General features: G+C 51.1%; 5 protein-coding genes and 3 non-coding genes across 10 annotated transcripts; 3 read left to right on the top strand and 5 right to left on the bottom strand.

Moving 5' to 3' along the window:
* The first annotated feature begins 7,053 nt into the window (after nucleotides 1–7,053).
* On the top strand, nucleotides 7,054–8,052 carry LOC143825638 (histone H2B-like). The gene is made up of 2 exons (XM_077313822.1): nucleotides 7,054–7,166; nucleotides 7,572–8,052. Exons 1-2 carry the CDS (start codon nucleotides 7,086–7,088, stop codon nucleotides 7,842–7,844), a joined length of 354 nt encoding a protein of 117 aa, XP_077169937.1. The 5' UTR covers nucleotides 7,054–7,085; the 3' UTR covers nucleotides 7,845–8,052.
* A 682-nt stretch (nucleotides 8,053–8,734) lies between these two features.
* TRNAD-GUC (transfer RNA aspartic acid (anticodon GUC)) lies at nucleotides 8,735–8,806 on the top strand. Its single transcript has one exon. It is a non-coding gene; the product is annotated as a tRNA-Asp (tRNA).
* Nucleotides 8,807–9,250: 444 nt separating this feature from the next.
* Nucleotides 9,251–9,323, bottom strand: TRNAK-CUU (transfer RNA lysine (anticodon CUU)). Its single transcript has one exon. It is a non-coding gene; the product is annotated as a tRNA-Lys (tRNA).
* A 953-nt stretch (nucleotides 9,324–10,276) lies between these two features.
* On the bottom strand, nucleotides 10,277–10,769 carry LOC143825924 (histone H2B 1/2/3/4/6-like). The gene has a single exon (XM_077314360.1). The coding sequence runs from the start codon at nucleotides 10,750–10,752 to the stop codon at nucleotides 10,372–10,374; it is 381 nt and encodes a 126-aa protein (XP_077170475.1). The 5' UTR covers nucleotides 10,753–10,769; the 3' UTR covers nucleotides 10,277–10,371.
* A 181-nt stretch (nucleotides 10,770–10,950) lies between these two features.
* LOC143825923 (zinc finger BED domain-containing protein 6-like) lies at nucleotides 10,951–16,243 on the top strand. 3 transcript variants are annotated; one of them, XR_013226995.1, is made up of 3 exons: nucleotides 11,070–11,519; nucleotides 12,739–15,745; nucleotides 15,862–16,243. XR_013226995.1 is itself a non-coding variant. In XM_077314358.1 (2 exons), the coding sequence occupies exon 2, from the start codon at nucleotides 12,779–12,781 to the stop codon at nucleotides 15,431–15,433; it is 2,655 nt and encodes an 884-aa protein (XP_077170473.1). In that variant the 5' UTR covers nucleotides 10,951–11,051; nucleotides 12,739–12,778; the 3' UTR covers nucleotides 15,434–16,243. The 3 variants fall into 3 exon arrangements, 2 of the variants coding, with proteins under 2 accessions (XP_077170473.1, XP_077170472.1); XM_077314358.1 differs by lacking the exon at nucleotides 11,070–11,519 and adding an exon at nucleotides 10,951–11,051 and having other exon boundaries at nucleotides 12,739–16,243; XM_077314357.1 differs by having other exon boundaries at nucleotides 12,739–16,243.
* A 2,624-nt stretch (nucleotides 16,244–18,867) lies between these two features.
* On the bottom strand, nucleotides 18,868–18,939 carry TRNAM-CAU (transfer RNA methionine (anticodon CAU)). The gene has a single exon. It is a non-coding gene; the product is annotated as a tRNA-Met (tRNA).
* Nucleotides 18,940–19,257: 318 nt separating this feature from the next.
* On the bottom strand, nucleotides 19,258–19,595 carry LOC143826336 (histone H4). Its single transcript, XM_077315086.1, has one exon. It carries the CDS (start codon nucleotides 19,572–19,574, stop codon nucleotides 19,263–19,265), a length of 312 nt encoding a protein of 103 aa, XP_077171201.1. The 5' UTR covers nucleotides 19,575–19,595; the 3' UTR covers nucleotides 19,258–19,262.
* Nucleotides 19,596–19,647: 52 nt separating this feature from the next.
* Nucleotides 19,648–21,767, bottom strand: LOC143826283 (histone H2B 7-like). The gene is made up of 2 exons (XM_077315012.1): nucleotides 21,292–21,767; nucleotides 19,648–19,764 (listed from the first exon to the last, which is right to left on the bottom strand). The coding sequence occupies exons 1-2, from the start codon at nucleotides 21,666–21,668 to the stop codon at nucleotides 19,749–19,751; spliced, it is 393 nt and encodes a 130-aa protein (XP_077171127.1). The 5' UTR covers nucleotides 21,669–21,767; the 3' UTR covers nucleotides 19,648–19,748.
* Between the last annotated feature and the right edge of the window lie 198 nt (nucleotides 21,768–21,965).

The raw sequence follows: 21,965 nt of genomic DNA on the forward strand, positions 1-21,965 counted from the left end.
CCATGAGTACACAGTAACCCAACCCAGACCCCTTCGCATGCCCACCTGAGCCCCTTTAAGTACCAATACCAAGACCCCCCCCGTCATGAGTACACAGTAACCCAACCGAGACCCCTTCGCATGCCCACCTGAGCCCCTTTAAGTACCAATACCAAGCCCCCCCGCCATGAGTACACAGTAACCCAACCCAGACCCCTTCGCATGCCCACCTGAGCCCCATTAATTACCAATACCAAGACCCCCCCCCCCGCCGTGAGTACACAGTAACCCAACCCAGACCCCATCGCATGCCCACCTGAGCCCCATTAAGTACCAATACCAAGACCCCCCCCGCCATGAGTACACAGTAACCCAACCCAGACCCCTTCGCATGCCCACCTGAGCCCCATTAAGTACCAATACCAAGACCCCCCCCCCGCCGTGAGTACACAGTAACCCAACCCAGACCCCTTCGCATGCCCACCTGAGCCCCTTTATGTACCAATACCAAGCCGCCCCCCGCCATGAGTACACAGTAACCCAACCCAGACCCCTTCGCATGCCCACCTGAGCCCCATTAAGTACCAATACCAAGACCCCCCCCGCCGTGAGTACACAGTAACCCAACCCAGACCCCTTCGCATGCCCACCTGAGCCCCTTTAAGTACCAATACCAAGCCGCCCCCGCCATGAGTACACAGTAACCCAACCCAGACCCCTTCGCATGCCCACCTGCGCCCCATTAAGTACCAGTACTGAAACCCCCCTCCCAAGAGCATATGGTTACTGACCCCTGAACCCCCTCTCATGTACACGTGAGGCCCCATTAAGTACCAAGCCCCCCCCCCCAAGTCAAAGAGTGTGGTCTTGTTAAGCCAGGTCAAAAGCCAGAGAAAATGTCAGAGCGAAACTGTAGTCAGATGTCCGAGATGTGGTCCAAAGACAGAGCCTGGGTTCTGGAAGCTGCAGGGTCCTCAGAAGCTGAAGCCAGGAATCAGGAAGCAGGAGGGTCCTCAGAAGCCGAAGCCAGGAATCAGGAAGCTGCAGGGTCCTCAGAAGCTGAAGCCAGGAATCAGGAAGCTGAAAGGACCTCAGAAGCCAAAGCCAGGAATCAGGAAGCTGCAAGGACCTCAGAAGTCGAAGCCAGGAATCAGGAAGCTGCAGGGTCCTCAGAAACCGAAGCCAGGAATCAGGAAGCTGCAGGGTCCTCAGAAGCCGAAGCCAGGAATCAGGAAGCTGCAGGGTCCTCAGAAGCCGAAGCCAGGAATCAGGAAGCTGCAGGGTCCTCAGAAGCCAAGGCCAGGAATCAGGAAGCTGCAGGGTCCTCAGAAGCCGAAGCCAGGAATCAGGAAGCTGCAAGGTCCTCAGAAGACAAAGCCAGGAATCAGGAAGCTGAAAGGATCTCAGAAGCCGAAGCCAGGGGTCTGGAAGCTGCAAGGATCTCAGAAGCCGAACCCATGGATCTGGAAGCTGCAGGGTCCTCAGAAGCCAAGGCCAGGAATCAGGAAGCTGCAAGGACCTCAGAAGCAAAAGCCAGGAATCAGGAAGCTGCAGGGTCCTCAGAAGCCAAGGCCAGGAATCTGGAAGCAGCAGGATGCTAAGAAGCCATATTCAGGAATCAGGAAGCTGCAGGGTCCTCAGAAGCCGAAGTCAGGGATCTGGAAGCTGCAAGGATCTCAGAAGCCGAAGCCAGGAATCAGGAAGCTGCAGGGTCCTCAGAAGCCGAAGCCAGGAATCAGGAAGCTGCAAGGATCTCAGAAGCCGAAGCCAGGAATCAGGAAGCTGCAGGGTCCTCAGAAGCCGAAGCCAGGAATCAGGAAGCTGCAAGGATCTCAGAAGCCGAAGCCAGGAATCAGGAAGCTGCAGGGTCCTCAGAAGCTGAAGCCAGGAATCTGGAGGTGGAAGGGTCGTCCGAAGCGAAAGCTGGGCATCCGAGTCTGGAGTCACTCTCGTCGTGTGGAGCCAAAGTCAGTAATTAGGAGGAGGGAGATTAGTCGGGATTTGGGCAGAGATCAGGAAACTAGGAGGTCCCACATGCATATAAATCAATATCATGCCAGAACATATTAACCATGAGCGTATCAACCAATTTGGTACCAGTAACCCTGTGCATCTGAAATATTTTGCCACCTGTAACCATGAGCATATGAAGAATTTTGGCACCTGTAACCAGACCTTTCCATTTGGGTTTGAACCAGTTGGTACCAGTAACCATAAGCATATAAAACCAATTTGGTACCAGTAACCCTGTGCATATGAAACATTTTGGCACCTGTAACCATACCTTTCCTATATGGGTTTGAACCAATAGGCACCGGTAAAAATGAGCATAGAAAACCATTTTGCCACCTGTAACCATGAGCATATGAAGAATTTTTGTACCTGTAACCAGACCTTTCCCATGTGGGTTTGAACCAATAGGCACCAGTAAAAATGAGCATATAAAACCAATTTGGTACCAGTAACCCTGTGCATATGAAGTATTTTGGCACCTGTAACCAGACATTTCCTATGATAGTTTCAACCAGTGGGCACCAGTAATCATAAGCATGTAAAACCAATTTGGTACCAGTAACCCTGTGCATATGAAACCTTTTTGCACCTGTAACCAGACCTTTCCCATGTGGGTTCAAACCAATAGGCACCAGTAAAAATGAGCATAGAAAACCAATTTGGTACCAGTAACCCTGTGCATATGAAACATTTTGGTACCTGTAACCAGACCTTTCTTCTGTGGGTTTAAAGCAGGGGTAGTCAAACTGCGGCCCTCCAGATGTCTATGTACTACATTGCCCAGGAGCACCCTGCCAGCATTTGCTGGCAGGGGGCTCCTGGGAATTGTAGTCCATGGACATCTGGAGGGCCGCAGTTTGACTACCCCTGGTTTAAAGCAATAGGCACCAGTAAAAATGAGCATAGAAAACCATTTTGCCACCTGTAACCATGAGCATATGAAAAATTTTGGTACCTGTAACCAGACCTTTCCCATGTGGGTTCAAACCAATAGGCACCAGTAAAAATGAGCATAGAAAACCAATTTGGTACCAGTAACCCTGTGCATATGAAACATTTTGGCACCTGTAACCAGACCTTTCCTATATGGGTTTGAACCAATAGGCACCAGTAAAAATGAGCATAGAAAACCATTTTGCCACCTGTAACCATGAGCATATGAAGAATTTTGGCACCTGTAACCAGACCTTTCCCAGGTGGGTTTGAAGCAATAATTATCAGTAAAAATGAGGATAGAAAACCAGTTTGCCATCTGTAACCATGAGCATATGAAGAATTTTGGTACCTGTAACCAGACCTTTCCCATGAGTTTTAAGCAATAGGCACCAGTAACGATGAGCATATAAAACCAATTTGGCACCATTTACCCTGTGCATGTGAAATATTTTGGCACCTGTACCCAGACCTTTCCCAGGTGAATTTGAACCAATAGGCACCAATCACCATGAGCATATAAAACCATTTTTGTACCAGTAACTCTGTGCATATGAAACATTTTGGCACCTGTAACCAGACCTTTCCCAGGTGGGTTTGAACCAATAGGCACCAGTAAAAATGAGCATATAAAACCAATTTGGTACCAGTAACCCTGTGCATATGAAACCTTTTTGCACCTGTAGCCAGACCTTTCCCAGGTGGGTTTGAACCAATAGGCACCAGTAAAAATGAGCATAGAAAACCATTTTGCCACCTGTAACCATGAGCATATGAAGAATTTTGGTACCTGTAACCAGACCTTTCCCATGTGGGTTCAAACCAATAGGCACCAGTAAAAATGAGCATAGAAAACCATTGTGCCACCTGTAACCATGAGCATATGAAGAATTTTGGTACCTGTAACCAGACCTTTCCCATGTGGGTTTGAACCAATAGGCACCAGTAAAAATGAGCATATAAAACCAATTTGGTACCAGTAACCCTGTGCATATGAAACATTTTGGCACCTGTAACCAAACCTTTCCCAGGTGGGTTTGAAGCAATAATTATCAGTAAAAATGAGGATAGAAAACCAGTTTGCCACCTGTAACCATGAGCATATGAAGAATTTTGGTACCTGTAACCAGACCTTTCCCATGAGTTTTAAGCAATAGGCACCAGTAACGATGAGCATATAAAACCAATTTGGCACCATTTACCCTGTGCATGTGAAACATTTTGGCACCTGTACCCAGACCTTTCCCAGGTGAATTTGAACCAATAGGCACCAATCACCATGAGCATATAAAACCATTTTTGTACCAGTAACCATGACCATATGAAGAATTTTGGTACCTGTAACCAGACCATTCCCATGTGGGTTTGAAGCAATAGGCACTAGTAACAATGAGCATATAAAACCAATTTGGCACCATTAACCCTGTGCATATGAAACCTCATTGCACCTGTAACCAGGCCTTTGCCATGTGGGTTTAAAGCAATAGGCACCAGTAACAATGAGCATATAAAACCAATTTGGCACCATTAACCCTGTGCATATGAAACCTCATTGCACCTGTAACCAGGCCTTTGCCATGTGGGTTTAAAGCAATAGGCACCAGTAACAATGAGCATATAAAACCAATTTGGCACCATTAACCCTGTGCATATGAAACCTCATTGCACCTGTAACCAGGCCTTTGCCATGTGGGTTTAAAGCAATAGGCACCAGTAACAATGAGCATATAAAACCAATTTGGCACCATTAACCCTGTGCATATGAAACCTCTTTGCACCTGTAACCAGGCCTTTGCCATGTGGGTTTAAAGCAATAGGCACCAGAAAAAATGAGCATAGAAAACCAGTATGCCACCTGTAACCATGAGCATATGAAGAATTTTGGTACCTGTAACCAGACCTTTCCCATGAGTTTTAAGCAATAGGCACCAGTAACGATGAGCATATAAAACCAATTTGGCACCATTAACCCTGTGCATGTGAAACATTTTGGCACCTGTACCCAGACCTTTCCCAGGTGAATTTGAACCAATAGGCACCAATCACCATGAGCATATAAAACCATTTTGGTACCAGTAACTCTGTGCATATGAAACATTTTGGCACCTGTACCCCTGTGCATATGAAGATTTTTGGCACCTGTAACCCTGTGCAGAAACATTTTGGCACCTGTAACCCTGTGCAGAAACATTTTGGCACCTGTAACCCTGTGCATATGAAGATTTTTGGCACCTGTAACCCTGTGCATATGAAACATTTTGGCACCTGTAACCCTGTGCAGAAACATTTTGGCACCTGTAACCCTGTGCATATGAAACATTTTGGCACCAGTCACCAGACCTCTCCCAGCCTCCCTCCCCCCTGGTGATTTCAGCTCTTTTTGTTTTGCCACAGAGGCAACCCGTCCCCAGCGCCCATAGCTTTATTTTCTCTGGTCAGCGGGGGCTTCTTACCCGTCTCTGCCGAGGAGCCTGAGGGCGGCCAGTTTGCCCGGCGCCGCTCGTGGTCTCCCCCGGCCAGAGACGCCCCGTCAGCCGCTGCCCCCGAAGAAGAAGAAGAGGAACCGCGTTGGCCAAGCTGCGCTCGCTCCTCTCCAGGCTCTCGCTGGGAACGGGCCGCGCCAAGGGCGCTTCAGAGGAGTCCCGCCGCCGCCGCCGCCTTCCCTCCGCAGGGTCCTCGGCCGCGCCGCTCGGGGAACAGGGAACGGGCGCTTCTGGGGGCTTCTTCGTCTTGGGGCTTCTTCGCCTTCTTGGGGCTTCTTGGTCTTGGGGCTTCGTCTTCTTGGTCTTCCTCCTCTTCTTCATGGGGCTTCTTTGGGGTTTCTTCGCCTTCCTTCTCCTCTTCTTGGGGCTTCTTGGTCTTGGGGCTTCTTGGTCTTCTTGGGGCTTCTTGGTCTTGGGGCTTCTTCGCCTTCCTCCTCAGGGGGCTTCGTCTTGGGGCTTCTTGGTCTTCGTTCTTTTTCTCCCCTCAGGGCAGGTCCAGGTGACTTTTCAGGTTCCCGCCTGAGGCGGCACGTTTCATCCTCCCGCCCGGGCCCCGCCAGCCAACCAGAAAGTGGGGCGCCTCAGGCCCCGAAGCTGATTGGGTCCCCGCCAAGGGTCCCTGGGACAGGGCAGGCTCTCTGCCCAGAGACAGAACCTGAGGGGAACCAATCACCGGGGGGGCTGGGGGCCCTCCGAGGAGGTAACGCACGCGCCTGGGGAGAGCACGCGCGGCCGGCGCAGGTGTGTGTGATGGAGGGCGGCGGGGTCACTCAGAGTTCACTGGCGCTGGCCGGCCGGCCAGGGGGTGCGGGGTGGGGTGGGGTGGGGTGGGGGCAAAAATGAGGAGCCCTGCCTGACTGGACCCCCATTTGGCATCCCTGCCAGAGGGGGAGAGTGCTCCATTTGCAGGACTGGGAGCTGTCAAAAGAGCATCCAGGCAAATGGCATGTATTTTGTCCTGCTGCTGTGACCCCTGGGGTGGAATGACAGGCCAGAGGCACAGCCCTTCCCCCCCCACCCCCACCCATCCTGGGTGCACACCTCAAATCCTGCAGTTTGGGTTCTGCAGCGTGCAGATGTTGAGCTTGAGCAAGTAAGCCATGCCACAAACTCCAGGCAAAGTCGGTTGGCCAATTGGACCCAGTGGCCTCTTCCCAAGGGGGGTAGGTGGGATGTCTGCTTCCTCTCGCCCTGCCAGGTGACCCTGGAGAAATGTTCTGTGTGCTCCAGGCCCATCATGGACTGGATCCTGCACGTGATGGGCAAGGCCTACCACCCTCAGTGCTCCACCTGCGTCATCTGCTACCACTGTTGCTTGGACGGCGTTCCCGTCACAGTCGATGCCACCAGCCAGATCCGCTGCACTGAAGATTTCCATCAGCAACTGGCCTTCCGCCCCCTCGCACCGCTTGCTGCCAGGGCGGCCTCAGGGGCGGGAGAGCAGAGGGGGCGCAAAGAGGGCTTGACTCCATTGGGGGCAACCTGGCTGGCTGGCTGGCGGCCCAGGGGATGCTGCCTGCTCCTCCCCTTGGAGCCGTTCTGCAATGGCGGAAGCTGCCTTTTTCTCAGTGGCAGAAGCTGCCTTTCAGCTTGGCAGGAGACGCTGCTGCTGATTCCTTCTTCTTGCTCTCTGTCCCCAGGAAATTTGCTCCCCAGTGCTCAGTGTGTGGAAACATCATGCCGGAGCCAGGCTCAGAGGAGACGGTGCAGATTGTTGCCTTGGACCACAGCTTCCACATCGGCTGGGACAAGTGTGAGGTGAGGGTCCCTGGAATCTAGGGAGGGGGGAAGGAAGGCCAGAAAAGAGTCAGAGAAGCCAGTTTGAGCTGGGCCGGTGGTCTGTCCAGTCCCACTGTGTCACAGGGTGGCCAAAGCCCAGGGGTCACCAGGAGGTCCACCAGCATGGCCAGAACTCCTGAAGCCTTCCCACTGTGGCCCCCCAAGCACCGGAAGACGGAGCATCCCTGCCCCAGGCAGAGCGTTCCCCCTAGACCTTGTTGCTTAGACCCACAGTCAGGCCTCTTCTCCAGATGCTTCTCCCGTCCTTTCTTGAAGCCGTCTATCCTTGAGCCCCCGCCACTTCCCGCAGTGGTGAATTCTATCTGAAGATAGCCTTTTGTGCTTTAAAAAAAATTAATTAATTGAAATGGGCATCTCCTCCAGGGCTACTTGATCTACGTGTACAAGGTGCTGAAGCAGGTGCACCCGGACACGGGCATCTCCTCCAAGGCCATGAGCATCATGAACTCCTTCGTGGACGACATCTTCGAGCGCATCGCCGGCGAGGCCTCCCGCCTGGCGCACTACAACAAGCGCTCCACCATCACCTCCCGCGAGATCCAGACCGCCGTGCGCCTCCTCCTGCCCGGCGAGCTGGCCAAGCACGCCGTCTCCGAGGGCACCAAGGCCGTCACCAAGTACACCAGCTCCAAATAAGGCCGCGGGAGACCAAAGCCCCGTTTGAGACCCAAAGGCTCTTTTCAGAGCCACCCACTGGCTCCCCGAAAGAGGCCGGAATGCTTGGGCTAAGGGCGAGCAAGAAACAAAACGAAAAAGAAAGGCCTACCTTATTTAGTTACTTATTTTATATTTGTATACTGCCCTTCCATATGCCCCTGGGTGGTTTACAGATGATATCATATACCATGGACTTTTCTTTCTTTTTTTTAACAAGAGCATGCTGGAATACTGAACATTTTAGCGGAAAGATCCATGGTTGTAAGTTCTCAATAAAAAGATTACTTGCATTTTCGGGAAAGTAAATATTAATTTGTGTTGCAATCCTTCAACGCAAGGCTTTATGGGGTGGTGTCTGCAGGCTTATTTCTTATTAATAGTGCTCGGTGAGGTGGGTGGGGTGAGATCTGTGACTGGTCCAATGTTACCCAGCTGGCTGCATATGGAGGAGTGGGGAATCAAAACCACTCAATATTAATAATTTATTTTATATCCTGTCCCTCACTCAGGATCTCGGGATGGCTAACAACCCGATTAAAGCATTAGAATTAACACCCTTATAGAACCATAAATGGATATAAAATGTAAAGAATCCATAAAACATGGATAAATGAAAGTGGCGAAGTAAAGAAATTAGTATATGGGAGTATTTCAGACACTTGGGGCTTGCCGCTTTTACAAAAGTTATTCTTGAACACAGGTTGTAACTAAGTTTGAGCCTGGGGCACCTTTAAGACCTTCATTCATGGTATACATTTTCGTGTGCAGGCACACCTCCTCAGATAACAATGAAATGGGAGTTACAGTTCCATATAAGCCTAACTCTTTTTGCTGGTCAAGGAGAATTATTCTTGCATCCCTTATTGTCTTCCTCGTTAGTATAGTGGTAAGTATCCCCGCCTGTCACGCGGGAGACCGGGGTTCGATTCCCCGACGGGGAGATGCAGTTCCTTTTTTTCTTTCCCCTAATGTTTCAGAAACCAAATTTGTCGAATAATTAATTAAACCTCTCCACTCAATGCTCTTCACAATTAAGACGCTTCCATGAAGTATTAGTCAAAATTAAAGCTAATGTGAAAAACTGTTTTTATAATGTATTTTCGTTTTTAAAGAGCATCTGCATGCGATGATGAAAAACTTACACCCAGGTTCAAGTTTCAAAATTTAAGGTCAATCAACAGAATTAAAATCAACGAAGAGAGGGAAACCCATGAGACAAGGGAAGTTGTTTCCCTGCATATTTGATAACCTAAATAGCCGGAAAGGACAGCCTAAACGCCTAATTTGTTCATCTAAGAATGCCACAATTTTTTTAAAAAATAATAAAGAGGCAATCAGTGTTCGAAAAGCCTAATTTTTAATTCTTGCAGGAAAGCAAAACGCAACGCCCAACGTGGGGCTCGAACCCACGACCCTGAGATTAAGAGTCTCATGCTCTACCGACTGAGCTAGCCGGGCTGTAATTTTCCTGTCTCTTCTGAAACCTTATACCTTAAGGCTGCTGGTCTTTGGACATGTTTTTAAATACCGCATTCCAGAATATAAGCCTCTTGACCCGCAGCTGCAATAGTTTTATCGAATTGCTTAAATTGCAAGAGCGTCAGTTTTTCACCGGGACTCTTAATCTTCGTTCTGTAACAAGAATCATTGCTTGCAACTCCTTGCCTTTTTCTCGACCCACGGCCACCCTGATTCAGTGTTCACCGCCCTGTTCGTGCTGTCCAAATCAATGCGGAAAACGCCTCGGAAAGCAGTGCTTTTGAGAATTTGATTGACACCCCCCCCCCGCGAGCGGCGAGAGGCTGAAAAGAGGAGCTCCGTTGGAAGAAAGGGAACCGTTTCCCCCAATCAGAGGAGTTCTTTCAGAACCGGCCTCTGTGCAGCCAATAAGGTTCGAGGCTCGAAACTTTTGAATCAGGAAGTTCTGCAGGCGGAGGCGGGAAAAAAAAAACTCGCCAGACTTACTGTAAAAAAAATTAGAGAAAAGACATGGGCCTCACTTTTCAGCAAATGATTTAATACTTACATTGCACATAATATATTGGAGCTGCACCCTAAAACTGCCGTTTTGTCCAGGCAGGTCCCCCCCCTCCATTTCAACGCAGTCCTAGGGAATAAAACCAAGCGATCCCGATTATAGCGAGACGGTGCGAGAAAGGAAACCTAGAACCCGTGGAGTAGCACTTTTGAGTGCGCAGCGTCCAGTCGGTTTACTGGGAGGGTCTTTGGGTTTTAAAAAGGGGGCCGAAAGATGCGTTACGTGGAGGACCGCGGTGGTGCATCTGGCTTTTCCTGAGAAATTGCAACTGTGCATTTTGTCACTAGAGTTTTTTGACGTGCATTTGCAAATACTTTTAAAAAGAGAAATGTTTCAGTTTCTCTAGAGGGTTGCTTTTGGTTCAAAACCTGTAACTTTGGCGCAAGAATCCCAGCTCTTTCGGGGAGCGAGTGGGTGGCTCTGAAAAGAGCCTTTGGGTCTCAAATGGGGCTTTGGTCTCCCGCGGCCTTATTTGGAGCTGGTGTACTTGGTGACGGCCTTGGTGCCCTCGGAGACGGCGTGCTTGGCCAGCTCGCCGGGCAGGAGGAGGCGCACGGCGGTCTGGATCTCGCGGGAGGTGATGGTGGAGCGCTTGTTGTAGTGCGCCAGGCGGGAGGCCTCGCCGGCGATGCGCTCGAAGATGTCGTTCACGAAGGAGTTCATGATGCTCATGGCCTTGGAGGAGATGCCCGTGTCCGGGTGCACCTGCTTCAGCACCTTGTACACGTAGATCGAGTAGCTCTCCTTGCGGCTCTTCTTGCGCTTCTTGTCGCCCTTCTTCTGCGTCTTCGTGATCGCCTTCTTGGAGCCCTTCTTGGGCGCCGGCGCGGATTTAGCTGGCTCGGGCATCCTGGCTAAGGTTGCTCTCCCTAGTAAAGCGAGGAAAACTGATGCAGGCGCTCCGGCCGAGCTGCTATTTATTAGCAGGGTATGGAAATGAAGGCTTCGGATTCCCCTTTTGTGATTGGCTGGGCTTTCCCACTACGTCACCACCCAGGGTCCGGAGAACACGCCAAGGAGTCGCACGGCATCCTCGCCGTTTCATTGGGCGCCGGTCAGGCCGCCCCAGGGCGAGTTCGCATTAACTCCCCAATGACCGGAGAGAAACGGGCCAGACTCTTGATTGGCAGGGAGAGGGAAACGGCCAGGTAAAGGACCCGCCTGGACTTGAAAGGGGGGGGGGGCTCCCAAGTGCCCAAAAGTGTCACAATGTTAATATTGTCCAAAGATGGGAACGCCCCGGGACTGGCTTCCCACGCGCAGACGGTCCCGGCGCGCCATCCTGCGCTTCGGGGACCTCGCAGCCGATGTGAGCGAGCTGCCTTTTTGGGAACATCCGGTTGCTTAAAGGTCCTTTTCCCCTTCCGGGTCTGGATGTTTAGTAGTAGTAGTGGTAGTACTAATATTGAAAAGTTATCAGGTCAGGGGCAGAAAAGAGCGCTTGGATCTGGAAGATCGTAGGTCGCCCTCCCGGGTGATGCTGGCCTTCCACCGCCGCCTTTGCAACCCGGCCTTTCGGAGCGCGCCGGTGCAAGCCCAGGGAGTCGCCTGTCACCCGCCGGGGTCCCTCTCGCGGTCTCTCGGTGGGCTCCCCGCCTGCCAAGCGCCTTGGCCGGGTAAGTGCGCCCCGCTTGGGAAGCTGGAAGGGTGCCGGCCGCATTTGCTACGGCTCCCCAGCTTGAGAAGGGAGCCGGCGGGGTGTGATGGGCAAGGAGCAGCAGGCTCTGGTCTGGAGAACCGGGTGTGAACCGCCATCCTTCTGCCACGTGCAGCCAGCTGGGTGATCTTGGGCCAATCACGGTTCTCTGGGAGCTGCTCTGGTAGACCTCTCTCAGCCCCACCGACCTCACTCCCCCACATGCTGCCAGCCGGGTGACTTTTGGTTCATCCCCAGTTCTCTGGGAGCTGCTCTCATGGCAGTTCCCTCAGGGCTCTCTCAGCCCCATGAACCTCACTCACCCACATGGTGCCAAGCTGGTGGACTTTGGGCCAGTCCCAGTTCTCTCAAAGCTCTCTCACCTCACCTGCCTTACAGGGTGCCTGTTATGGGGAGAGGAAGGAAAAGCGACTGTCACCTGCTTAGATATTCCTTTGGGTGAAAAAAAGCTGCTCTTCTTGTGGATTTTCATATCCCTCCCTTTCCTCAAGGCATTCACGGTGAGGGGCATGCCCCGTGCGTCCTTCCCCATGTTTTCTTTACAGCAACCACTGAGAGAGCTCTGACAGGAGTGCTCGGTGAGAACAGTTCTAACAGGACTGTTGGTTTACTTATTTATAATTTAATTTATACCCCACCAAAGGCTCATGGTATAAAAGATTACCCAATAAAATCCTCATAGCGATAAAAAAAGCAATACAACATAGCGGTGGCAGGCCGGAATCCCCTCCAAGCCTGCTCCCAGGAGATGCATCTTCGTACCCACCCAGGGGGAGCCCAGATCTTAAATGCTCTGGTCTCAGCCAAAGACCTGTGACTAGCCCAAGGTCACCCAGCTGGCTGCGTGTGGAGGGGGAGCGGGGAATCAAACCCGGCTCCCCAGATTAGAAGCCACCACTTAACCCCCACTCCCCGCTGGCTCTCTCTCTGGGCCAGTCTGAATAGACTTTGACAGACCAAGGGTATTGATCCCGTAAAAGCCAGCTTCATATATGTGTACATATAGAATATTTAGAAACCAGTAACGTGAGAAACAGGTCACACTCCCGAATTTCTGAGGCAGATCAGTCTTGGCTACTTAAAAGATCTCATTCCCGATGAGAAACGATTCCGGTTGCTTGGGGCTCAGATCAAAGTGGCAGAAATGAAGCCCTGCTGCTGGTTTATTTCCTCTGCAGGGCTCCTCCGCCATGATCCAGAGGCACAGCGGGGGGAGACATGCTCAGCCGGAAGCCTCCGCTGGAATTGCTGCAGCCGTCCTTCGGCAAGATCCTCATTCCCCCAAGAGGGGAGGAAGGTGGTGACCCTCCAGATCTCGTGATGGAGACTTCCTTGGGGTCACTACAGCCAGTGCTGAAGGAGGAAGAAATCAGCCAGTCAGCAGTGCCTGATCTGTTTACCTACCTAAAGGAGGAGGAGGAGGAGGAGGAAGAAGAGGAGGAGGAGGAGGAAACTGCAGAGCTGAGAGCTTTTCAGATTGCAGCTACAACATCCACCTGGTCGACTTCAAAACGGTCCTGCCACACAGAGACTCAGGAGGTGCCGTCCTGCTTAAAGAAGGAGGAAGATGAGGAGAAGGTCGCCGAAAGAACGTCACTGTCCCCACCCCATAACCTTCTGCCCTCGTCGCCCTCTCTGGCCCTCCCTCCCTATACGTCTCCTGCAGGGAGGAAGTTCCACCGCCGTGCAGGGCTGGAGATGGTGCGTTTCCTCACCCTGTTCCCCCACGCCTCGGCGGCTCCGTACCACTTTAAGCGCGGGCGCGAGCATGATGCGCTGGTAGCGGACGCCGCTCCCGCTCCGGTGCCCAAGAAGACGACGTCAGCCGTGTGGGATTACTTCACTCTGGACCCGAAAGAGCCCTGCGTGGCCGTCTGCAGCACGTGCCAGAAGCGGGTGAGGAGGGGGAAAGATGGAGGTACCCGGCCGGGGACCACAGCCCTCCACAAACACTTGAGGGTCCACCATGGACTCTACTTGCCAGGTGTGGCGGTGGTCCCGCCTTCGCCTCTGCTGCCCCCCAAGGAGAGACCCCCGCGGAGTCCCGTGGCCATCAGCGAATCTGCACCAGCCTTCCAGCTTGCCCGTCAGGAGAGGAGCCCACCTTGCTACCCTCCCACCCACCCGATGGCCATCCAGCTGGCCTCAGACACCGCTTGGATGTTGGCCATGAACATGCAGCCTCTCTCCTTCGTGGAAAGCCAAGGGTTCCTCCGGCTGATGGCCACCGCCCAACCCCTTTGGAAGGTCCCTCCCAGGGCATTCTTTGCCACCAAGGCCTTGCCAGAGCTGGCCAGCGTCCTGTCCAGAGCGGTACGCCAAGCAGTGGCATGCAGCATAGGCCGCACCGTCCATATCGCCATCGATACCTGGCCCGGCAGCCGAGGGGCGTCCTACATGGCCGTGACAGGACACTGGGTGGCCGAGTCGGAAGGCTTGCTCTCCCCACAGCATGCCACCCTTTCCGTCCGTGCCTTTGAGGAGACCTGCTCCGGAGAGGACGTGGGCTGGAAACTGCAAGAAGTCTTGCAGGATTGGCTGCATGACCTGAAGACCGGTGCCGTGGTCTCCGACGATGGCACCGGCTTGGCCAAGGTTGTGAGGGAGCTGCAGCTCAGCCATATCTTTTGCCTGGCTGGCAGTCTGAAGATAGTCAAGAAGGCATTTTTGATGGGCGACCCCCAGGTCACCCGGCTGTTGAACAAGTCGAGGAGGCTCTGTAGCCACTACAGGTCCTCAGCAGCTGCTCGACGCCGTCTCCTGGAAGCCAAAGTCAGCCTGGGGGGGCGTCAGCCAACACGGCGCAAGCCCCCGGCAAGATCCAACACAACCTTCAGGATGCTGGAGTGCCTGTACCGGCAGCGGCAAGCTGTCGGCATTGTGGGAGACCTGGACGAGGAAGCGTCCGCCTTCCAGCTGACGCCGGTGGACTGGGAGCTGTTGAAGTGCTTGGTGGAGATCCTCAAGCCCTTTGAAGACACTGCCCTGCTGGTCAAGCGGTCGGACGCCACTCTCTGCCAGGCCCTCCCTCTGCTGTGGTTCCTGGAGGAACAGCTCCGGGCCCTGAGAACCCGCTACTCCCAGGAGAACAACGACACCGGAGCACACCTGACCACCCAGGCCTTGAACTGCCTAGCCGGCGATCGCCAGCTCTGGGAGATAAAGAACAGCCTGGTCTGCCGTGTCGCCGCATTCCTCGATCCCCGCTTCCGCGACATCACCGCCATGAAGCTGGGCGGTGCTGACACGGCGGATGCCGCCCTGTTACGGGCTCACATCACGGACTTGGCAACACGGGCGTACGTGCCACCTGGGTCGGGCAGGGAGTCCTCGCAGGCCGGCCGTTTGTCTCCTCAGTGGCCCGCTGCTCCCGGCGACGCGCCCAGCTCGGCTGCTTGGCAGTTCACCATGAAGCGGTGGAAGGTCATCACCAAAAGCGAGCCCGCCACGGGGCCAGCAAGCGAGGAGGGCACCGCAGCAGCTTGTCGGGAAGTGGAGGAGTATCTCCGTGACAACGTAGACCATGTTGGAGAAGACGCCAGTCCCATGCTGTACTGGCAGGAGAAGATGGAGGCCTGGCCGGCACTCTTCAAGGTCGCTGTGTTCCATTTCGGGTGCCCTCTGACCTCCGTGTTCTCCGAGGAGCTCCCCGAGGCCGCCGGCTCTGGCTGCCACAAAGACCTGACCCCTGCCGACGTGAAGATGTTTACGTTCATCCGGAGGAACCGCCATCTCCTCCCACCGGATTGTCAGCTCCCAGCGGAAGACTTCTCATTGCCAGGTGCCGTGGCTTCCCGAGAGGAGAGGAGCATGGAAGAGGAAGAAGATCTGCTGATCATGGATGATGAGGGGCAGGAAGAGGAGATGGAGTGAGACGCTCTGCGGCCTGGCCCGGGAACTTTTATTTCTTCACGTGTGCGTGCGAGATTTCATTTTTGCAGCCAACTTGTGGTGATGCTGTAGGGTTTGCAAAGCGAGAGACAAGCAGAGGTGGTTGGCCATTGCTCGTCTTGACTTCCATGGTTGCCTGCCATCTGACTGCTAACCAGGGCCCGGTCAGCAGAGTTGAAACATGCAGGATTTGTGATTCAGAAAGCCATGCGGAGAGGGGTTCCCAGTTTCAGGATCTGTATTGGTATCAGTTCCCTACCATGTTTTCACTGTATGCCTTTTTTGTATGCTTGTGTTCTCTACGGCAGGGGTAGTCAACCTGTGGTCCTCCAGATTTTCATGGACTACAGGGGCTCATGCTGGCAGGGGCTAGTGGGAATTGTAGTCCATGCACATCTGGAGGGCCACAGGTTGACTACCCCTGCTCTACGGGAAGGGAGAGTAGGTGAATTATTTGGGGAGCTCGGCAATGTTTGGGAGTTTGGGGTTGTTTGTAGTTTCACTTTGATCTCTGTGTAGATTTTGGGTGTTTGGAGGAGAGGAAGCTTCCGTACTGTTTACATACCACTGTCCTTGCAGCCATGGAGTCCAGCAGTTGGGGTTCTTACCTGGGTACAGCATATGTGCCTGGGAAAGTGGGGAGGTTACCTTCTGAAATGGGCTGATGATGCGACATGACAGTATGGCTGATGGGGAATATATTGATCTGTACGGGTATTGCGATTTAGTCTTAACAAAAAGGACTATGAACTTAGTTTGTTTCTTTTCAATAAATTGCTTCGGCCGAACATACCAAGCCTGCTTGTTTGAGAAGCTGACAGGGAGGGTGACACCCAGGACTCAACCCACCTTCTGCTGCTTGCCTAGGATTTTGATTATTTTATTTTATTTTTACCCCACATTGCTCAGGGTGGGTGTCAACATTCAAAATATACAGGAATTACAGAGCTTAAAATTCTAAAACTTCACAGTTTTTCCTAATGCTTCCAGCTAAAATTTTCCAGACGGGATTTTTGTAAGGAGACGGTCTTCCAATTTTCCTCCTCCCCGTCCAGCTGTGAGGCCAGCTTTATTGGTGGATATTACTTTTGTCTTCAACCATAGGCCTGGTGGAATAACTCCATCTTACAGGTCAAAGGGCCTGGATCTCACCCTGGAGTAGCACCCTCTTTACCTAAAAGGAAGAGGGTGGTGAGAAGTGTTATCAAGTCATGGCATAGCCAGCCTGCCAGGGCTGAACTGAACTTGAAATTGGATGAGATCAGGTTAGGCTGGTTTGTCCAGGTTGGCAGAAAATAAAGTGTTTCCACAGGAGAGAGAAAAATTCAGCAGCTGTTTTCTCACTTATCTGAAAAGGGGACATCTGACTTTGAAACACAAACCCTTCCCCTCAAAAAAAGTATTTTGGTCTCCAAGATGCTACTAGACTCAAATCTATCTACAAACAAACCAGAAAAGCACAACAAAATCAGAGTCCAGTGGCACCTTTAAGACCAACAAATATTTATTCCATGTGTGAGCTTTTGAGTGCAAGCACTCTTCCACAGAAAAACCAGAAAAAGGTTTTCTTAAATTGTCACCTACCTGTAACTTGAATGCAATTTTAAGACCAACTTTTTTCTGGGTGACACAATCAGTCTATATGTGCACTCCCCCATATACTAGGTAAAAACACAAAACACTGAAGAATTTTTCCAAAGCGTCTGTGGAATTCAGATATGTCCAGGGTGGGGGCTTTATGCTAATTTAAAACTGATGTGGAAACAAAGGTCAGTGAGGGGGGTGGGGACAAGCATTTCTGAGTCCAGTTATTTGCAGAGACGGATTAACACAATTACCCTTCCAGAATTATCACTGGAGCTGACAGGATTTAAAACCTGTGTTTCTGCTGCAAAAACTATTTTTGATGATGAAAACCCAGTTAGACTCAGCAGAGGTCCGAGGGAATTTCCAAAAATTGGGTGAGGGAGCGACAATGTGACAAATCCAGGACTGATAAGTGTAAAATTATGCACCCTGAAACCAAAAACCCTAACTTCTTGTATGTAGTGATGGGTGGAACAGAGAAGGAAGGAGATCTGGGGGTTGCAGTGGACAGGTCCATGAGAATATTACCCCTGTGCACTACAGCACATGGTTTTTCTAGCAACCAGGTAAGGAATATTATGAGGCAGTTGGCCTCTTTCTGGCTCCGTGTCATTTCTTAGAGCAGGGGTAGTCATTCCCATTTGCTGGCAGGGGCTCATAGGAACTGTAGTCCATGAACATCTGGAGGACCACAGGTTGACTACTCCTGCCTTAGAGGAAACCCATCCAAATTCTAGCCAGGGCCAATCTTGCTTAGCTCCCAAGATCTGCCAAGATTAGATTTGCCTGGCCTATCCAGGTAAGGACAGTGGTGAAAGAGGCAAAGACTACACTAGAGATTATTTTAAAAAGGGAAGCCGGTTACAGCGACTTGGAACAGGCAGCTTTAAAAGGGGATCCAACAGATTACGGAGGAGAGGTCTATCCAGGGCTGGAAGACATGGAGATTGGATGAGGAAACACCGGGGGAAGCCCTCAGCCTCCAGCCCCCCCTTTGCTGGCCGGCCCCTACACTAGACAGCTCTGTAGGAAGGTTTTTTCCCCCCAAGCCAATGAGTTTAGAGAACACTTTTTACTAGCTCCATCCTAGCAACTTTGGTGAGTTGACATGAAAGAGTTAAGACTACCATTTGCAGGTTCATAGGAATTGCTGGAATGCTTCCTTTATGGCTTCAATGGGAACCTGAAAGCAGCTTGTTAGGGTCTCTTCATAACTACCCTGTTTGACCTGGGAAGTTATGCAGGGCTGATCCTGGCTAGTAGTTGGATAGGAGACCTCGAAGGATTTGTGTGACAATTTCTCCAAGGAACAATAGGCAATGGCAAACCATGTCCAGTTGTCTCCTGCCAACCCTCAGATCTGGCTACATGACACATACAATAAATATAAAATAAATGAAAGAACAACCCTGTGAGGTAGGCAGGCTAGGCTCATGTACACTCTAAAGAAAACACTGATGTCCTTTCTTGCATAGCTTTCAATGGGTTAATTTTATTTCTTGTCAATCCAAGTTTTGCAATATAAGCGGCACAAAATCATTTTTCTGACACCATCAAATCTAATTTTCCAGGATACCCCACCCCCCGAATTCTTAAATTTGTTCCAAAGGCAGCGAGACCAGAATCACTGTTTCATTCTCAATTCCCGCCCCCACTATTTGGGGGGGGAGGAGGAATAAATCTTTTACCTTATTTAAATATTTCACAGTGACGGTTTCCATTAAAGCAAGGAGTTACCTTCCGCGTATTTTAAAGAAAAACAGAACCAACCCTTCACGGGGATTTCTCAACAAAAATGAAAGGGCTTTTTGGGGTGGGAAAAAAAAAACTAGCAGAGGATGGTTTCGATCCATCGACCTCTGGGTTATGGGCCCAGCACGCTTCCGCTGCGCCACTCTGCTTCACGGGACAAAAGGCGTCGTAACACAAAGATAACACAACTGCCGAGCCGGCATAGTTAATTCACTGTACATCTTGTTCTTTAAAAGGGGCTCGATCATACGCAAACAACTTGCGCTTTAATGCTCACGCCTTGAATAAATCTTTGTTGGTCTTAAAGGTGCTACTGGGCTGATATTATCCATTTAATATATATATATATATATATATATATATATATATATAAAAATAACGAAGCAACCAGCTTCTTTTGTGATAAAGTGGGTGGCCCTGAAAAGGGCCTTTGTGTTTTGCCGGCCGGAGCGGGATTTGCAGCGGGTCCCGCTCAGCCGCCGAAGCCGTAGAGGGTGCGGCCCTGGCGCTTGAGCGCGTAGACCACGTCCATGGCGGTGACCGTCTTCCTCTTGGCGTGCTCGGTGTAGGTCACGGCGTCGCGGATCACGTTCTCCAGGAAGACCTTCAGCACCCCGCGGGTCTCCTCGTAGATCAAGCCCGAGATGCGCTTCACGCCCCCGCGCCGAGCCAGGCGGCGGATGGCGGGCTTGGTGATGCCCTGGATGTTGTCCCGCAGCACTTTGCGGTGCCGCTTCGCGCCCCCCTTCCCCAGGCCCTTCCCGCCCTTGCCGCGCCCGGACATTTTCCCGCTTGTAAAGGAAGCAGCAGAAATAAAACCAAACCCAAGGTCTGTCCCTTTAAATAAGCAGTATTCGGACCACAATGAAAACCGCGCTCGGCCAAGCCTACCTAGAAAAATGGAGGTGTGTTTTGTTCTATCCAATCCGCCGTGTGCGTCAGTTTTCAAACGAGCCAATCAGCATCTCGGCTTCCTGTTTCGAAATAAAAAACATGGTTTTTGCCGCGTTTCTTAACTTTTTCCCGCGTAGATAGGGGCTCTTTGTAGTCAGAATATTGCTTGTAATCATTCATCCCGTTCTTATTTTACTGAAATGGCTGGTGGCCAGTTGGAGAAAGCAGGAACTGGAATGAAATAGTGTTCATTAATAGCGCTTTACTCTTTTTTTTTAAAACAGCATGGCGCTGATAGTATGCAAAGCTAAAATTCACAATTGCCACCTAGAAAGAGTACAAAGTTAGGGGGGCAGATTTTAGGGGAAACAACAGTATTTTTAGATTCAGCACAATTAAGAGACATGCTGCAAAACTTAACCATTGAGAGGGCACCATGACCTCTCTGGCTTCATATAAACAGGACAAGATTTCTTTCATACAAAGTAAAAGCATTCCTGTTTAGTATTCTGTATTTGTTGAACCTATATAGTTCAGGGGGGAATAAACTTTGGAGGGGGGCTGGGTGTTTTACTGAGGTGTTGAAGACACTTCTGCACATCATTGTGTTAGCCTTTGAAGGTGTCACAAGTTTGTTTTGCAGTTTTCATTCCACAATTACTTAGGGTTTTCTGGCTCGTATTCCTTGAATATGCCTGCAGACTTCTTGGTTCTTCTGGGATATCTTTTCCCATCCACTACAATTCCAGCCCAGCAGTCCTGGGGGGGAGGGGATACTAATCAAACTATGAACCCATAAATATTAAAAACTTTTACTCATTATTTTATGGTATTTCAACTGGGTCCACAACTGAAACCGTCCCAAATTGTAGATTCAAGTGGGTAGATGTGCTGGTGTGAAGCCAAAGAACAACATTTGAGCTCAGTGGCACCTTAATATTCGGGGTGTCAGCTTTCGATATCTGAAGTGCACACAAATGGATATACCCAGAATTAAACCTTATTGCTCCAAGGTGCCCCTGGATTCAAACTTGCTCTGCACATGGAACCTAGCAGTAATTTTGAAAATGAACAAAATTATATCAACTGTGGCCTGAGAGGATGCAATTCTCCTGGTACATTTTATCATTCAAATCCATTTCCCTTCTAAGAGTGCAAAAATGTTACCAGTATTACTGCTACAATTTGAAACAGTACATGTGGCTTAGTACTCAGAATTCCTCCTTAGAACACAGATCAAACTACCTGGAGGGAAAGATCTAATGCTGTTAAGTTTTGTTAAATGTTAAACAAATATCAGTTTTTGGTCATATGGAAAAGTGCTTGTTTTGACATTAGAACTCTGAAGTTACAAGCAGACAAGCCAATGTACTTTGAAGATACTTCCTTTTGTGATTGGGAGTATTTTGTAGCTTTTTTTGCCCTTGGAAACTGAAACGGACATTAGCACAGGTGAACTTATACATACGAGTTGTGTTCACCTATTTAATGAGACAAACAGGCATGTACAAAGGATGGGTCTAAGTGATAATGGCTCTTTTGCAGAGGAAGTGGGTGGCTCTGAAAAGAGCCTTTGGGTTTCAAATCTTGATTTGTTCTCCCATTACTTGGAGCTGGTGTACTTGGTGACGGCCTTGGTGCCCTCGGAGACGGCGTGCTTGGCCAGCTCGCCGGGCAGGAGGAGGCGCACGGCGGTCTGGATCTCGCGGGAGGTGATGGTGGAGCGCTTGTTGTAGTGCGCCAGGCGGGAGGCCTCGCCGGCGATGCGCTCGAAGATGTCGTTCACGAAGGAGTTCATGATGCTCATGGCCTTGGAGGAGATGCCCGTGTCCGGGTGCACCTGCTTCAGCACCTTGTACACGTAGATCGAGTAGCTCTCCTTGCGGCTCTTCTTGCGCTTCTTGTCGCCCTTCTTCTGCGTCTTCGTGATCGCCTTCTTGGAGCCCTTCTTGGGCACCGGCGCCGATTTGGCAGGTTCGGGCATCGTGACACACTTGTCTGTTTCTCCGACTAGGAAGCAAAGCAAACTGAACGAGCGATCCACGTTCCCGTCCGTCTACTTATATGGCTTTCTCGCCCATCCGAGGAAGCCCGCTCTCCCCGTTCCCATTGGCGGCTTGCGTTGACTCTCTCATCTGTCTCAACAGTCATTGGCTCCCGGCGCTCCTCCAATCGACACAATGGATGGCGCTGCGCGCTAGAGTTCTCATTGGCCCTCGCGGGGATCCGCGTTCCCATTGGTCCCGGTCGGACGCTTTCAGGAGCCAGCCAATCCAGAGCC

The sequence above is a fragment of the Paroedura picta genome, chromosome 16 (genome assembly GCF_049243985.1).
Source record: "Paroedura picta isolate Pp20150507F chromosome 16, Ppicta_v3.0, whole genome shotgun sequence".
NCBI lineage: Eukaryota > Metazoa > Chordata > Lepidosauria > Squamata > Gekkonidae > Paroedura > Paroedura picta.

Excerpts from the sequence above, each read along its gene's own strand:
- LOC143826336 (XM_077315086.1), bottom strand. The coding sequence starts at position 19,574 with ATGTCCGGGCGCGGCAAGGGCGGGAAGGGCCTGGGGAAGGGGGGCGCG.
- LOC143825924 (XM_077314360.1), bottom strand. The coding sequence starts at position 10,752 with ATGCCCGAGCCAGCTAAATCCGCGCCGGCGCCCAAGAAGGGCTCCAAG.
- LOC143826283 (XM_077315012.1), bottom strand. The coding sequence starts at position 21,668 with ATGCCCGAACCTGCCAAATCGGCGCCGGTGCCCAAGAAGGGCTCCAAG.
- LOC143825923 (XM_077314358.1), top strand. The coding sequence starts at position 12,779 with ATGCTCAGCCGGAAGCCTCCGCTGGAATTGCTGCAGCCGTCCTTCGGC.
- LOC143825638 (XM_077313822.1), top strand. The coding sequence starts at position 7,086 with ATGCCGGAGCCAGGCTCAGAGGAGACGGTGCAGATTGTTGCCTTGGAC. Across the intron at positions 7,167-7,571 it reads TCGGCTGGGACAAGTGTGAG|GGCTACTTGATCTACGTGTA; the intron begins GTGAGGGTCCCT and ends CATCTCCTCCAG.